This window comes from Pituophis catenifer, unplaced genomic scaffold, assembly GCF_029215685.1.
Source record: "Pituophis catenifer annectens isolate HBS135680 unplaced genomic scaffold, rPitCat1.0.hap2 SCAF_4, whole genome shotgun sequence".
NCBI classification, from domain to species: domain Eukaryota; kingdom Metazoa; phylum Chordata; class Lepidosauria; order Squamata; family Colubridae; genus Pituophis; species Pituophis catenifer.
In genome coordinates this window covers 113368456-113386928 of record NW_027256884.1, presented here as the reverse complement: position 1 = coordinate 113386928, position 18473 = coordinate 113368456, and the positions used below count along the sequence as shown (strand labels likewise).

The window sequence follows — 18473 nt, the reverse complement described above, 5'->3', positions numbered from 1 at the left end:
AATCACATACTTTTAGGTGTATTTCATTACCTACTAATGAAAGAAACAGTGTTAATTAGAGTTAGGTTTAGTGTAACAAGCATATCAGAGAAGCCTTCTAATCTGGTTTATTAACAGGGTAAATGGTTAAAATTCTACCAGGGTAACTGAGGATTCTGTTTTGGAATAGTCTACTTCCAGCTACTTTGGCATGGTCTCAAAGATGCTTTTTTTTTTCTTCAAAAGGCAACTGGACTGTTTTTTCTTTTATCTTAAGCTTCTGAAAAGGGAAGAGAAAAGAAGATGTTTCACTTCTCATCCAAGAAGCTTCATCAATTCTGATGGCAGGATTCAATCCCTGCCATCAGAACTGATGAAGCTTCTTGGATGAGAAGCAAAATGTTTTCTTCTTCTTCCTCAAAAAAAACACAGTCCAGTTGCCTTTTGAAGAAAAAAGCACCTTTGAGACAACTATGACCTGGATGACAGAATCTCCACAGACATGATCAGCATGGCTTTTTTAATACTCTCCCAATATTGGACGTCTATTATTAGCATGAATAATGTGAACATGGGCACGGATGGATAAAACATATGGCAGAAAATGAAAATCACTAAAATATCATTCTTTGCAAATGGCAATAAAATTGGATATCATAATCACCCAACTTAAGAAATTGGATACCTATCAAATATAAACAAGCTGGCCAGCTTCATATTTGCTATAGAATATTGCCCTAAAAGCGAAACGTAGGTTTTAAAAAAGGGTAAAATCCTTAATATATCATATCCCAAATTAAAATTTTCTTCTGCTAAAAAGGTTATAAATAATCTTTACAGTATCTGTACGAAGTGGTTAAAGAACGGCAATCAACCAGAAATGTTTTCACCCACAGCAATAAATCCCTCAAATGTAGGAATGTATCATAATCTGAGAAATCTCTGGTTGAACTTTGGCTTAATACTGTTTACAACTCTTGTATAAATTGTTTAGGTGCACATGATTAAAAGATCAGGAGAATTCCTGATTCTATTGAGATAAAAAGAGGATAAGAACAGTAGCAAGGAGTCAACACTTGCATACAACAATGGCCCATTTTAGAAGAAAGCAACACAATCCACAAAGTACTCTATTTTAATGGATGTTATGGTTAGCAACCCCGGCCCCTCTTAATGTTAATATGGTACGACCCTCATTATCCCTGGCCATGTTAGTGGATAGGAGTTAGCATCCAATGATAAACCAGGCAGCTACAAGCTACCTCTGATTTATTGGGATATCTCCACAAGCACAGTTGTTTAATTCTGATTTCTTTTCTAAAACAAAACCAACTAAACCCCCACCGCACTGACACTTATGACCAATAGGATCTCTGGCAACAGAGAAATATTTTGTTTTAATTTGAATTTTGTAAAAAAGAAAAGAAAAGAAAGAAAAGAAATCCCTGCTCCCTTGTTTGCCACTTTCCAGTTTGTTTACTGACAACAATCACCCACCTTTAAAAAGAATTATTGCCTGACATTTCACACAGCTTTTACTGCTTTTTCTTGGAACAATGCAGTGAAAAAGAAAGAATCTCCTCTCTCTTGTCATGACCCAGTTCTGGGCTTGTGCTTTTTTGATGAGTCTTTGATCTGCAACAGGCTTCATAGGCTCGTTTCCCGAAGGAACATGGTGCCAATGTTGTAGGATATCTTTCTCACTCTGGCAGATGTGACAGAAGACTTTGGCTGCTTCTGACCAGTTCTGACCTCCAGGAAATAACAAATCCCAGGAATTTCCTTTGGAAAGTTGTCTGGAAGCTCTTCGCGGGACCGAGGAATGAAGATAAAATTTTCTTCCTTTTTCAGAAGCCTGGAGGTAAGGGAAAAGACAAGAATGGGACAACTTTGAGTAATGGTTATCAAAAGGCAGTGCACTCCATCCTTAGGTTGCTTACAAAGACAGTTAAAGATTGGAGATTCAGCCAGTTGACTGGTCATTGTTTTTTTGTCTTAAACAAATAGAGTGACCAAGCCAAGCAGATCAATCTGAAGCCACAGTTCTTCGGTTCTTGCACATGTGGAAAGAAACTCTTCAGGTAAATGGTACTTTCATGGACTACTCAATCTCCTAACATCTTTTATATACACTGAGAGCATTATGTGTGTCCAATCACACTTGGCCAATAAAAAATTCTATTCTATTCTATTCTATTCTATTCTATTCTATTCTATTCTATTCTATTCTATTCTATTCTATTCTATTCTATTCTACGCTACGCTACGCTACGCTACGCTACGCTACTCTATTCTATCAATACGTTTGGTGACAGCAGGGAAAAAAAAAGAGTTTCCAGGAATACCTGCATTTGCCACTCATATGAAAAGCCCAATAATTGTGTCCCTATGCTAGTGTCAGTTGAAAGCAAGAGTATGAGTTCTCATTTATTTATTGAATTTATATGCCATTTATCTCACTATCTAAGTGACTCTGGGCAGATTACATATAAATACAAAAACAATTAGAATTAACAAGAATTAAACAAAGACTAAAAACCAAGTGTAAGAACAGTATGGAGGTGGACTTTTTCTCTCTTGCACCATCTATCATCTCACCATAGAGTGCACCATTGGGACCCAAGCCAACCAGAACAGCCAAGTTTTAAGACCCTTCCAGAAGACCAAGAGACTAGAGTTTTTTCTCTGTGTGTGTCTTGCTCCCTTCCTTACCATAGTGTGGTTGACTTTTAAGTCAATTTTAGTGTTGATATTTAATGGTTTATCTTGCTCCTTTCATGGCTGGTAAGCCATCTAGAGTTCTTTCTAGGAAAGATGGATGGCATACAAGTTTAACAAAAGAATAAATGAATTAGTACTAGTGAAAATAAATCAACATGTAGTAAATATGAGCACATGTTGAGAGAAACAAAATTCTAAACAAAGTTGACACTATCATCTCTTCATATAAAATTTCATGCAAAATTTCATTAGATAGATAGATAGATAGATAGATAGATAGATAGATAGATAGATAGATACACAGACAGACAGACAAAAATATGAGAGAGAGAAAGAGACAGAGAAAGAGTTTTGAGTCTTGTTCTACAGGAATGTAAAACTCTTTAGAATAAATTTCCTTAAGAAATTCATAAAATGATATGAAAAATAATAATTATAGTTTTTAGAACTTTGAGAACTTAGTTCTCAAAGATTAATATCTTTAGATATTTTTTTATTAAGCAATGTTCCTCTAGAAAAACCTCACACGTGACAATCCATCATGCCAAGCATATTCTACTAGGACTAGTTGTTATGTCTGTGTCCTTTATTGCGCTCTATGTAATAGTGGCCTTTGAATTTAGAATGGCTATCATTTTCCTCCCAGAGATGTTCAAACCTTACTATTAGTTACTGTACACTGGCTGACTAATACTCATTTGATTAGGACTCCTGCTCAGGCAGTCATCCGCAGAAGGAGATTGTTGTCCTGCAGTGGCTGTCTGCCATATTATTTTTGTACTGGTTGCAATTCTGTATTAACTGCTGAGGGTCGCAGTTTTTGAGTTTGAATGGCCATATGCTTTGATTTGGTTATATAGCTACATGTATACATATTTTGAACTGGTTCCTCAGAGGTCCAGCCTTGCATTGCCTATTCTCAATTTTCATTCCATTCTACTTCAATTATTCCAGTTCAAACGTGAAGTGTTAATACCACTTTATAATGCCTTGGTAAGGCCACACTTGGAATACTGCATTCAATTTTGGTCGCCACAATGTAAAAAAGATGTGGAGACTCTAGAAAGAGTGGAGAGAAGAGCAACAAAGATGATTAGGGGACTGGAGGCTAAAACATATGAAGAACGGTTGCTGGGATTGAGTATGTCTAGTTTAATGAAAAAGAAGGACTAGGGGAGACATGATAGCAGTGTTCCAATATCTCAAGGGCTGCCACAAAGAAGAGGGAGTCAAGCTATTCTCCAAAGCACCTGCGGGCAGGACAATGGGTGGAAACTAATCAAGGAGAGAAGCAACCTAGAACTAAGGAGAAATTTCCTGACAGTTAGAACAATTAAACAGTGGAACAACTTGCCTCCAGAAGTTTTGAATGCTCCAACACTGGAAGTTTTTAAGAAGATGTTGGATAACCATTTGTCTGAAGTGGTGTAGGGTTTCCTGCCTAAGCAGGGGGTTGGACTAGAAGACCTCCAAGGTCCCTTCCAACTCTATTATCCTATCCTATCCTATCCTATCCTATCCTATCCTATCCTATCCTATCCTATCCTATCCTATCCTATCCTATCCTATCCTAGCCTATCCTATCCTATCCTATCCTATCCTATCCTATCCTATCCTATCCTATCCTATCCTTTTATTTGTTCCTAGTTTATAGCTTAGTAGTAATTTGAATCTTTCAGGATGCTGCCTTTTGGCTCTTCAAATAATGTTGTCTAATAATGCAGAAAACTGACTTAAGACTTTATGTAAATTGGTGGAGGATTGCCAGCACTTGACTTTAAAGGTTGATATTGGCATAGCAGATTGAACTTTGTACATAGCTACAACCATCGGTACAGCAGAGAGGAATGCACATTTCTTGAACATTTATTAGAAGATATACTGGAAATACCAGCACATAAATTAAAAACGTCTTCTGATTAAAAAAAATACCCAAAGGATTATAATCTTGACTCATTTTAAGTAAAAAATAGTTGAAAATGGTAACATGGCATAACATCTACTTTTTAACTCTGGAGTTATGTGTTGCTGTTGAGAAATGCACTGATGGTTCTGTGGATGGAAAATGAAACAATAAATAATGTTAACAACGATTCTATGGTTTATCGAGTTTTAATTATCCATTTGTTTGTTTACACATAAATTGAAATGGATTTTTAGATAGCTGTTCTCTTGTGCACCATGCATAGAATGGTGCTTTTGAGATAGTAAACAAATGCTCTGTGAAGCTAGCAATTCAATTGATCTGACTGATGCAAAAATGCGTTTTCCATTTGACATTTATTTAAAATTATACCTGCACTTTCATTTAATAAAAATGCACAAGGCAGCTCAAAAAGAAAAAAAATTAAAACAGTGCACATATAATAAAAAATTTATTGTTTTTATTTGCTTGGCTGCAGTGGCAATAAACACATCAATCAAATGTATCTCTCACTAGGTATATTTATAAAGATTCCAACCAAAGGAAGAGATAAAGGTTGGTTTTTCTCTTTCAGTTGACAAAGAATACAGGGAGTCCTCGACTTACCACCTCAATTGAGTCCAACATTTCTGTTGCTAAATGAGACATTTAAGAGAATTTTGCCCCATTTTACAACCTTTCTTGCCACAGTTGTTAAGTCAATCACTACAATGGTTAAGTTAGTAACACAGTTATTAAGTCATTCTGGCTTCCCTATTGATTTTGCTTGTCAGAGGTCGCCAAAGGTGATCACATGATGCTCTGATACTGCAACCAGTCAGATGCCAAGCATCTGAATTTTGATCATGTGACCATGGGAATGCTGCAACAGTCATAAGTCACTTTTTTCAGTGACATTGTAACTTCGGTTACTAAATGAACTGTTGTAACTTGAGCACTAACTGTATATCCTTCAGGACTAGGGAATTGTGTTGAATGATATGGCCAGTTGCCCATATACAGTAGTGGCCAAAATTGTGGAAATCTGTTGGGAAAAGTGTATTTTTGAGATCTGATGGCTAATAACACCTTTTTTTTGGGGGGGGGGAGTTTAAAGATAATCATATTCCACTGCTGGAATGGCCTGGGAATTGTCCAGACCTTAACCCAACTGAAAATCTATGGAGCCGACTAAAGAAACTTATTAGTCAGAAGCGACCCAGCAATAAAACCCAGTTAATAGAAGCAATCATTCGATCTTGGTTTCACATTATAACAGCTGCAGAACTAAAAGACTTGGTTCACCCCATGGGAAGACGTTGTAAGGCCATAATTCATGCTAAAGGTTACCCAACTAAGTATTAACTGAGATGGTGATAATTTTTGTATATTTCGTTTTTTCTATGGTGATCATTTTTGTATATCTTATTTTTTCTATGTGTTTCACTTTTCTTCTTTATACTGTTAATTGCTATTCTAATAGCAAATCCTTCACAAAAGTTATTCCATTACATTCTTGATTAAATTATCTTTCCATTGATATATAATTTTATGGTACTACTCCAAAAAAAAAAAGTTGTGTTATTAGCTAATTTTAGAAAATATACTTTTCCCAAAAGGTTTCCACAATTTTGGCCACTACTGTAGCTGTGCAGGAAACTTGGGTTGGGAGATACCTTCTGAGGAATAGAGCAGAAAGACTTCTCATTCAGTGTTCTACAACCTTGTTCTTCCTCCTTATTGCTTTCTACTCTGCATTTGAATTTTGAAATCAAAACACTTTTAGGGTCCTCCTTAAGCACAAAAAATAAAACAAAATAGGAGACAGCTTAGCAAATATGTAGCTATTAATCTTTCCCCCCTTTCTCACGGGGCCTAGGAGAAAGACTTTCATAGCTTGTTTGAATGTTTGAATGAGATTCTTTAGATGTAAGCCAGAAAGAGGCAATGGTTTTAGGCCAATGGTCTGATATAGAATTTTAAGAGCATCTTCTGCAACTTCTCACAAAACAGATAACACTGTTATATATATGTTTTTCTTCTAGCCAGGTTTTCCCTACGTAGCCAAGGTTTTTCGTCATCTTCAGGCTGGTGTTTTCGGCTTCGTGCTTCTAGGAGCAATGTGTGTGATCGCAGCTGTTTCTTCCTTTTAACTGCCAGTGGGGGTGTGAACTGATTGGGTGGGAGCTTGGCTGTGTTCTGATTGGGTGGAGATGTGTTCCTAGAAGCACGAAGCCGAAAACACCAGCCTGAAGATGACGAATGAGACTTCGTCGAAACGTTGCCAAGACACCTCCAATTTTACGTGGGAGGAAACCCGAATAACCAAAGACCTAAAATTATATTTATATTTTGCTGATAAAGTAATAAAGGGAGACTAGTATAAATCTATTTCAAGCTATTTAGCTCTCATCAGTTAGCCATACCCTTACTCGGATTCAAACTTGGGCTTCCTGCATGTTAGGCAGTTGAATTAACCTCTGAGCCACAAGTTCTCCTCCCTTCATCAGCTTGAGCCAGGGGTTCAAATCCGAGTAAGGGTATGGCTAGCTGATGAGAGCTAAATAACTTGAAATAGATCTATACTAGTTTCCCTTTATTACTTTATCAGCAAAATATAAATTTGGTATAAAATGGTTTGTCGTGAATGTGACTGGTTGAGGGCTCCTGGATTGGAGCTGAAAGGCAAAAGGGAGCAGAATGCCCCCTCCTACATGTTGGGGTAGACCAGGTGTCATAGCACACACCAAGAGAAATGTCCACAAGTATCATGGTTCCTGGTCCTGTTTAGTGATTCTTCCTTTTTATAACTTTGTTTTCTATATATTAAGGGAGCAATAGAGCAACATAACGTTTGAGTTCAGAAACAAATAGACAAGGATGTAAAATGTCAGATGGTTTGGATATTTTACTCATGTCAACATGGAAGCTCACTGCAGTAGACTAACTTTGATAACCAGCATGGCTAACTGAAGCAAGAACAGCTGCAATCAGGTGAAATGAGAGCTGATAAATCAACTCTGTCATTAATACTGCCTGGCTTTCCACCAATAACAGAGTGCTTGGAAGAACTTATAAGTTGGCTATTTCAAGTGATTGCAGCTTTAGATTTCTGTGCTCCTCTAGAATAAATTGGTTGTCTTGTCACCGGCTGAATGGCAGATCAAGAGTTGCATCAAGTATGATTTGCCTATCTATCTACCCCCTTTTTTTCTATGATTGATCTGTCAGTTACTGTATATCAATCAAACCAGAGTGAGTAAAATGAAGCGGGTATTGAAATGAAAGTAATGTTAAAGAAAACTTCCAATAGGAAGGGCTACAGCTCACTCAGGGCTAGTTAATAGCTAAACTGCATTTTTCAGCTGTTGTATCTAAGTAAACACAGTTTGTTCTTCAAATACTTTGTACAAATTCTTTGAGGATTGATTGCCATACATGGGTTTACAATGAATTTCAAAGATGTTTTAAAGTCATGCAAGAAGCAACACTGGTGGAATATACTAATGCTAGATAATGAATCTGTTTTCTTAAAAAGTTTTTTTTTGTTAAGGCTGCTACATATTTTAAGAACACAAATATCTTAGGACTATGCAGAAGGTCAGAAATCCTTTAATACTCAGGTGCCTATACAGTTGCTGTTTATGACAGTAATTGGGATCAGAATTGCTGTCACTAAGTGACATAGTCGTAAAGCATAAATTGATCTGACTGTACCAGAGGTGGGTTTCAGCAGGTTTCTGGAGAACCGGCAGCGGAAATTTTGAGTAGTTTGGAGAACCGGTAAATACCACCTCTGACTGGCCCCGCCTCCATCTATTCTCTGCCTCCCGAGTCCCAGCTGATCGGGAGGAAATGGGGATTTTATTATTTATTTATTTATTATTATTTATTTATTATTTATTTATTAATTTTATTTCTATACCGTCCTTCTCCCGAAGGACTCAGGGCAGTGTACAGCCTGATTAAAAGCACAAAGACAGACAAAATTTAAAAATAATTAAAATTATTAAATAATTGGCTCAATTATTATATTATATTATTATACAAGAGCCTTGGTAGTACAGTGGTCTAAAGCACCCTGTTATTAAGACCAGCTGCCTGCAATTACTGCAGGTTTGAATCTCGCCAGGCTCAAGGTTGACTCAGCCTTCCATCCTTTCTAAGGTAGGTAAATTGAGGACCCAGTTGTGGGGGCAATAAGCTGACTTTGTATAAATATACAAAAGGATGAAGGCTATTGCTTAGCGCATTGTAAGCCGCCCTGAGTCTCTGGAGAAGGGCGGCATATAAATCAAATTAAAAAAAAATATATAAAACCCCAAATTTAAAATCCCATATTTAAAACCAATTAAAATCTTTACATTGATAGCCCGGCCTGGCGGAACAACAAGGTTTTGAGGGCACAGTGAAATACATAGAGATCAGAGATCTTACACAATTCTGGGGTATCCTTGAAGTATCCTTCCCCTGGAGTGGGGAGGGAATGGAGATTTTAACAGTATCCTTCCCCTGCCATGCCCACCAAGCCATGCCCAAAGAACTGGTAGTAAAAATTTTTGAATTTCACCACTGATTCTAATACCTGCCTAATTCTCAAGCATCACATTAATATTATAGGATTCCCTCTAATTCCTTTCTCAGGTAAAATGAGAACCCACATAAATTATACAGCTGAGGTGGCATTATCCCTTGTGCTTTGGGAGTGACAGTCAGATTTTTAAAATGTTTAAATGCAGAGAATGGCACAAATCCAAAGGGATATACAACAGTGTTACTCTAAGCGGATATAATGTGAAAGTCAGTTGTAATTCACACATGCATCTTTCTCTGGGTAGCTAACTGCTATAATATGAAGTCCCTCAGACCATATAAGTGAGAGATATGAACCATCAGCCATGTCCGCCCAGCTGAGAAAGATAAAATCCAAGGTGCTAACTGAAAAAGCAGATGAGCATCACAAGTTTTCAATCTTCTCCTCTGAATACAGAAGGAAGAGAGGAGGAGAAACAGCAGGAAATAAACGAGCCTGAATACATTCCATATCTGCATCATTTAATCTGACAATTTTTTTTGTTCTTGGTTCAAAAGGTTTGGTCATTAGCTCTGTCAAATTCAGTTGAACTAAAATGATCGCTAATGACATTAGGCAGTTTGAGGTAGTCTGTTCAGATGCTGGATGAACAATGGGGAAGTTCATGGACCATATGGTTTGGACACTGGTGTGGTGAAGAATACTTTCCCATTGCCTGTTTTGTGGTGTGATTCAACTGTTGATGAAACTGAATAGGAAACATATGCACAAATAGAGAAAGGAAACAAATATTGTCTTATTTTCTTCCACTCAGTGTGGCAGTACCCTTGTTGAGTGGAATCACAAAGATCGAGGCTTAATTAACCATTTTGCTTGCTGACTCTTTTTCACAGAACTGGTGTAGTATAATGAGGGGTGACTCTAATGAGGAAAATGCATTACCTTCAGAGAAAAGACAGGATATACATCTAATTTATGAAAACAAATGAAACCCCTCCTATAGTACAGAACCGTTTCTCCCAGAATAATGATGGGGGTTGAAAAACACTGCAATAAGCCATAGCATACCTTGTTTCAATTATGTCCAGAGAAATTTATATTTGGTTTGTTGGAAAGAAAGAGAAGATAAATAAACTCATGAGTGTTTTAATCATACTGGTGAAAAAAAAAACAACCCAATATTTACAGCATGCTATTCTACAAGTAATTTGTTTTGCCACTGTGATGTTGGCAAAGCACTACCATCTTCAAAATATTACTTCTAAAGTTAGAAACATATAAACAAAAATAGTATTTTTTATTAGACTATTGGGTGCGGTAGAGGATTTATCTACACATAATGTCTGTCCACATAATGTCTGGATGGCCCATCTAAACAAGACTAATGTAAACACTGTGCCTAAAATAGAAAGCACATATTGTATTAAGGAAGAGCAGCGTGGGATAAATAAGCAAGTGTGCACTTGGGAATTAGATATTTTGAAACTAGCAGGCTACTTGGCTCATGGCAAAGTTCAGACCGTGATGCTATTTGACCGTGACGAATTTGAATGGACCCTCAGCTTGTTGGCAAAACCGTATCTTTTAGCTGTCAAAACTGTATAAAACTTATTATGTCTATGTATGAAGCCATTTTAAATCCCTCAGTGTGTTCTGCACAAGTAATATAACTTCAGATAATGAGATAAAACTAAATAAAATAATTGGCAGTGATGGCAAACCTTTTAGGCATCGAGTACCCAAACTGCGTGTGCATACATGCCAAACTGAAAGATGCACATGAATTCACGCATATACGGACGGACATGGGTGTGGCATGCATGTGCAGACATGCACGCATGGGCATGCACATGCGGACATGTGTGGACATGCACAAGAGTGCATATGCACAGAAATGTGTGCATGCGCAGCAGAAACCCGAAGACCAGCTGCCCAGCAGGGCATCCCATCACCGGCAGCGCGGTAAGTGGTAAGATCAGGGGTGAAATCCAGCAGGTTCTGACAGGTTCTGGAGAACTGGTAGCGGAAATTTTGAGTGGTTCGGAGAACCGGTAAATATCACCTCTAACTGGTCCCAGAGTGGGGTGGGAATGGAGATTTTGCAATATCCCTCCCCTGCCATGCCCGCCAAGCCACGCCCACAAAACCGGTAGTAAAAAAAATTGGATTTCACCACTGGGTAAGATCCTTTTCTTTCGTGAGCTTCTGTTTCATCTTTGGAAGGAAAACAAAAGGTCATGGAAGAAACGCCATGGAGCGTTTCTGACCTGGGGCAACGGCGCACATGCCAACAGAGAGGGCTCTATGTGCCACTCTGGGACGCATGCCATAGATTTGCCATCATGGAAATAAGGCATCTTTTATTAAATAGCCTTATACTAATCAAATTCATTTTCTCTTTTTTTCTGTTTTGAGAAAAAAGGGTCCAATAACAGTAAGGACTTTTTTGTATCTGTAATGGAATGCTATTGTTGCCTCCCTGACCAAGTCAAACAAACCAAAAAAACAAGAATTTTGAGGGGGAAAATCGGAATATTAAAAATTATGGCAGAATTAGTGGGAAACTCACTCAGCTAGCTGTGATCAAATCCATGTAATACAGAAAGATATTCTGAAATGGGAAATATTTTAGATATTATTTTTTAAAAAAAATCTACCATAACTTTCAAATAAATTATGGGTGACCATTAGAAAAAAAGGAACGTTTTACATTAATTATTGCACTTATTTTATCATTATTAATAATTGACTCCAACTTTTATATGACTCAGTTCTTCCCTATATACCTGGCCATATAAATTAGATATTTCTATGATTATTCAAGGGACACGGTGGCTCAGTGGCTAAGATGCTGAGCTTGTCGATCGAAAAGTTGGCAGTTCACGGTTCGAATCCCTAGTGCCGCGTAATGGGGTGAGCTCCCGTTACTTGTCCCAGTTCTGCCAAGCTAGCAGTTCGAAAGCACGTAAAAAATGCAAGCAGAAAAATAGGGACCACCTTTGGTGGGAAGGTAACAGCATTCTGTGCGTCTTTGGCATTTAGTCATGCCAGCCACATGACCACAGAGACACTGTCGGACAGCGCTGGCTCTTCGGCTTTGAAACGGAGATGAGCACTGCCACCTAGAGTTGGGAACGACTTTACCTTTACCTTATCATTATTTACTATTTAGAAAATAAATAGAAAATAAGTGGGAAATCACTGTAATAATGGACAAATTTCATCTTTTTTAATCAGATTAAATTTCTAATCCAGTTCATTACTAATGAGGAGCACAACTCACTTTTAGGGATAATCCCTAAACAAAAATCTGTCCTTTGTGAAAAATAATGAGTCTTTTCTAGTACTGTGTATTAGCACACTACAATCAGCAGGCAGCTGGCTTGTATGTAACCTCAAGAGAGCTATCTAGATTGATGCTGGAATGCGAGATCTCCAGGGAATTTCACATCTGTAGATCAGTCCAGGAAGTTGAAATTATCCCAGAAACAACTCCAAGAAAATTACAAATCCATATACAAGTCAGTTTGAATTGTGGGAACTTAATCCATTGTCATTAAGTACTGTTTTATAGAACTGTGGCCAGTTAAAAATAGGACATGGAAATAGTTGGAAGGCTAGTTTTGTGTTGTGTAAGTAAACAATAAGAAATTTATTTCTAGGCTTGTTATTCTCTTGTCAATGTTAAAACAATTCCCAAAGCAGGAATACAATTATATCAGGGAGACTTTTCCAACATGGTGCCCTCAGGATGATTTAAATTACATTTTTTAGACACTGTGCAAACCTACTGAATCTCCAGTATACTATTAGAACTGAGAGGTACCAATAAAATAAACTGAACCTAGTTGAACCCATCTTGGTCCTCACTAGATGTCTGAAAAAGATTCTACATTAAGTATGTGATTATTCATTTACCTATTTAAAACATTTGCATGATTGGCTACCTTAAACCAAACTCTAGGCAGCTCACAACCAAAGAATTCAAATAGCATACGAGGATAATCAAACAAAACAAAAAAACAAAAACAGATTTATGATACTGAGATCACTGATGTCTGTTGATAACACTAATTTGACTTTATACCTAGAGGTATCTGAGTAGATTGTACCTATGCAGTAATAAGAAAGATCTTCCTAACCACATGAGATCTTGACAGAGCCAAATTCTTGCTACCTATCAGGATACCTTAAAGGATATACTTGGCCAGAAACCAGAACTCAGAATCACCTCTATGTATGCACTAAAAACCATCTATTTACATATACCTATACTTACACCTTGAAGGGACACGGTGGCTCAATTGCTAAGATGCTGAGCTTGTCAATCAGAAGGTCGGCAGTTCAGTGGTTCGAATCCCTAGCGCTGCGTAATGGGGTGAGCTCCCGGCTTCTGCCAACCTAGCAGTTGAAAAGCACGTAAAAAATGCAAGTAGAAAAATAGGGACCACCTTTGGGAGGAAGGTAACAGTGTTCCGTGCGCCTTCGGCGTTTAGTCACATGACCACGGAGATGTCTTCGGAAAGCGCTGGCTCCTTGGTTTAGAAATGGAGATGAGCACTGCCCCTAGAGCCGGAAACGACTAGCACGCATGTGTGAGGGAATCTTTATACCTAAACAAACAAACAAACAAACACACACACACACACACACACACACACACACACACACACCCCTTCCCTAATTTTTCCTACATGGAAAAAAGTGACTTTTCATTGCCAGACTTCAATGTAATCTGCCTTTTCTCTTTCTCTTTCTCTCTCTCTCTCTCTCAAAAAAAAAAAAAAAAAGTTTACAATGGTTGAATTTAGAGTGGTTTGTTATCTACCAAGAACGGCAAATACTCATACTCTCTTTTTGTAGAATTAACTGACCAAAACCCTGCATTTTGTTGCAAGCCAAAGCTTGTTATGCACATTATTGTTATGCAGATAATTTCAATCAAAAGTTAGATTTATCTCGGAAGTAATAACGAACTCAACCAGCAAAAGTTATTAGTATGATAATAAACCACCCATTATGATTGCTCATGTATTTTTAAAAGTTTTATCTCTCATTATATTTCTCAGGCAACTGAACAATTCATACACTACTGCCCCTGAATAATGCATAAATGTTGAATATAAAATGCAATACGATAAAGCAATTACTGGCTGGTTTGTTAAAATATAGATATCATAGCTGGCTGTTAATTGCCTGTACTTGAAGAAAAACCTAACTTGGTTTCTCTGCAAGGCCAGATTTGTTTGGTTTCCTACAACATTTTTCCTTGGGACTATACTGTATGTAACACTTAGCATTGTCTAAGATAGGATATAGTTTAAGAGGACAAGAAACCTGACATATTTTACAAATGGTTCTTAAGGGACAGAAGATAAGTCTCACTGATTCAGTTGTGATCTTGCTACAGCCTTCTGGAGTTTAACCTGTGTGGCACTGAGTATTGTGGTCCGCCAGTAGTCTGCGGAGCTGGCAGCGGAGTCAGACAGTGATGAGGCTGAGGAAGAACATGGACCAGTCCTGGAGGCTGAGAAAGGCCCAGATGAGGGCTCTGCATCGGAGGCAGAGATGGGGCCAGGGCCATCGGGGAGTGATATGCGGACTTCGGAGTCTTCAGAGGCTGACAGTAGAGAGGCAGAGGAACAGGAGGAGCCCTGTTCCTAGTGCACGTATAAGAGCAGATAAAGCAGAGAGGATGACTCGGGAGTAGGGCCAAGAGATGATTGGCCCCTCCCATAAGGCTTAAAAAGACCAGCAATGGCTTTTGACCTCTTTGCTGGAAAACAACAGAGAGAGAATTGCTTCTTTTTTCACTGTATTCATTTCTTGTCGGCGTCTTCTGCTTCTGAACTTTTGCCAAGAAAAGTCTTTGGCAGTTTGCCTAATTATCCCAAGGTCGGTAATAAACTGAGGAATGGTGTTTTGAAGAATTTGCTTTAATTTAGTTTGGACTATGCTGAGAATGAATTAATTCTCAGCTGTTCTAATAAAGTCTGTTTGTTTTCGAACTGTTTGTATTTAATACTAACTACTTGGGCCTGAGTCACAACACTGAGCAGTTTATCCAAGGTTTGAATATTTACAGCTGCTAAAACAAGACAAGACCAGCAAAACAAACTTTGACTTAAAGCACCGCACTCCCTAGTTTAAGAATTGTCTTAAATTAAATTAAATTTATTAAACTGAGAGCATACATGCTGAATGACTGTACTTATGAAAGCTACCACCATTTAAAAAAGCATTATGTCTGAGACAGTGGTGGGTTTCAAAATTTTTTACTACCGGTTCTGTGGGCATGGCATGCGTGGCTTGGTGGGCGTGGCAGGGGAAGGCTACTGTAAAATCTCCATTCCCTCCCCAATCCAGAGGAAGGCTACTGCAAAATCCCCATTTCCTCCCCAATCAGCTGGGACTCGGGAGGCAGAGAATAGATGGGGGCGGGGCCAGTCAAAGGTGGTATTTACCGGTTCTCCGAACTACTCAAAATTTCTGCTACCGGTTCTCCAGAACTGGTCAGAACCTGCTGAAACCCACTTCTGGTCTGAGAGCATATGAGTTTTGACAAAGGAGAAGTTACTGGTAAATTGGCCCTTTAGGCTGCAATAACCAAATGAAGATTATGTCTAAAAATGAAAACTGTAGCATTTGGTTTATGAATGATAAGATGTACTATATTCTCATAACATTTGGCATTTATCTGTCTCCTACTATTTTTCTGTCCTTGACTGCAGCTAGTTGACTTCAGGTTCTGGTTAGACAACATGTATGCTCCAGGACTGGCATTGCTATTTGGTAAAATAAGACAAATATCTCAGACTGTTTCAAACATTTCTAACATGAGGACTCTCGTTTTCTCTCACACAGCATTAAGGATGATCAATGTGCAATCTGAAGATTGCATGGGACATCACAACATTGATTTTGCAATTAACCACAATGCTCCCAGTCACAATAGATGAATTGCATTCGATGTGCAAGAGCATCCAGTAACCAGCTTGGTGCGGAGCTTATTAATAGCAGCAGCACAACACAATAGAATATGTGAAATTTGGCTCAGGGTATTTACTGATCTTTGCTCACCATTTATTTCCACTTCAATAGACAAATATAGATACAAATCAGAAGAACACATATGGATTTACTCATCTCAGGATTCATACCTGAGAGTCCACTACATTCAGCTGCAAATTACATAAATAAATAAATATGGATGCATTAGGTAGACAATTCATTTTGTATGATAAAAAAGAAACAGAGATAAAAAACAAATAACAAAACCCCCACAACTTTCCTGAACATCAGCAGAGGAAACAGTGGCAAAAAAGGTTCATCTGAAAAACATCCCACAATAACCAAGTATTTCACTACCAAAGCAATAGCACAGCTGCCCACAAAAGGAACTGCATAGCAACATTATTCAAAGGAGCAAAAAAAAAAAAAGTAACACAGAACTCCAAATGGTAGAAACAGACAACTGTACAGCATCTTACATTGAAATAAATATAAGACTTATTGGAAGATAACCATCACGATGTATAAAATGTAACACACTGCCATGTAAACCAAGTATTTCCAATTGCCCCAAAAATATACAACTTTTTGTATCACTGTAGCACACCAACCAACAGAATCTCTCCAAAGTTTCTTAAGCAAACTCAAAGATCCTATGATTAAATCTCAAATAAGGTAAAGGTTCCCCTTGCAGATATGTGCTAGTCGTTCCCGACTCTAGGGGGTGGTGCTCATCTCCATTTCAAAGCTGAAGAGCCAGCGCTGTCCAAAGACGTCTATGTGGTCATGTGACCAGCATGACTAAATGCCAGAGGCGCATGGAACGCTGTTACCTTCCCACAAAAGATGTTCCCTATTTTTTCTACTTGCATTTTTTACATGCTTTCGAACTGCTAGGTTGGCAGAATCTGGGACAAGTAACATTACGCGGCACTAGGGACTTGAACCACCGAACTGCCGACCTTTCAATCTGTCAAATCTAATTTTGAAATGTCAAATATACAGGGGTAAATAGGACCTGTCCAGAAAGCATCTGTACAGTAACATCTATTATCTGAAAAGCAACTGTGTTTACAAATTGCCATGCATTTATTTAATCTAAATGATTCCAGGTAGGACAAAAAATACCAAACCAGTATAAATATGGAATGATTTTCTTGGACTTGCATCATGGTATATCATTAAAGGACAACTTTAAAGTTTCAGAATGAAGGTTGGTCTATTACAGTGTCCAATTCTCTCTCCCCCCTTCAATAACCAGTTTTCTAGCTGTAGGATGCCCAGTTGTTTGGTAATGGTTGATATTTAATGGTATTGTTTCTATAAATCTAAAAATTAAATATAGTCATCATAGATTTAGCCATAAAACCATCTAATTTCTACCAAAGTCATGGAAACTAATGGCCAACATGTATTGTTGGTGGAACATTGGAATTATATTAATTAATTATAATCACCTGAGTCTCGAGTTCTAGTGTTACGTAAATCAAAATATTATTCTTGGTTTTATGTTGCACCTTTGCCAATTATCCATGGACATTCATGGACCGGGTATATCAAATAATGCTATAGGCACTGGAATAGTGGTGACACTTAATCCTGATTTGAACAAGATCCACAACCAATAGAAGAGGAAAATCTGTATGTCAGGTTGAACTGTGCAGTTCTTTGTGCTCTCTGAGTTTAGTTGTTTGCTTGCAGATATTTCCTTATCCAACTAGGTAACAACTCCATGGTGAGAAGGGAGCAGGATCTGTTTATATAAGGTAGTTTGCCCTGTCTGTGTTGGTGGGAGTCAGTGGTGGGTTGCTCCCGGTTCAGTTCGGTTCTATAAAACCGGTAGTAAAACTGGTGGGAGGCTCTGCCCACCCGCCATGACGTCATCATGGATGATCTGCGCATGCACAGAAGTGCGCACTCCCACTGCGAACCATTAGTAAAGAGGTAAGTGGAACCCACCCCTGTTGGGAGTGTAATTTTTCCTCAGTAGTTCCTTGAGTAGGGTATTGTTTGCTGTTGATTGTCTAGTGTTAACACTGCTTGAAAAAAAATCAAAGTTTACATTTTTTTAATTTGACAATTACAATCACTGACAGCACTGTATTCATTATTGGATTTGAACAAAATCATTCTTTATGTGAACAAGGACTCTAATGACACCAATTGACAACCTAACACTTTTCAGCACAATCAACTGCTTTTCTGAAATCACCTGACAGAAGATCAAATCATGCACTTGGACCTGTGGACTGGCTCTTTCACACGGTTACCAACTTCACACATTTATAGGGTGAGATGTTAACACTATTCTAAATTAATTGGAAG

The 18473-nt window shown here is 38.1% G+C and overlaps 1 protein-coding gene across 1 annotated transcript in view; it reads right to left on the bottom strand.

Moving 5' to 3' along the window:
* Positions 1–1600: 1600 nt before the first annotated feature.
* GUCY1A2 (guanylate cyclase 1 soluble subunit alpha 2) overlaps positions 1601–18473 on the bottom strand; it is a 205804-nt gene continuing 188931 nt past the window's right edge. The window contains exon 8 of the mRNA XM_070943950.1: positions 1601–1834. Coding sequence (XP_070800051.1) covers positions 1627–1834 — 208 coding nt within the window. The 3' untranslated portion in view covers positions 1601–1626. The remainder of the gene's footprint in view (positions 1835–18473) is intronic.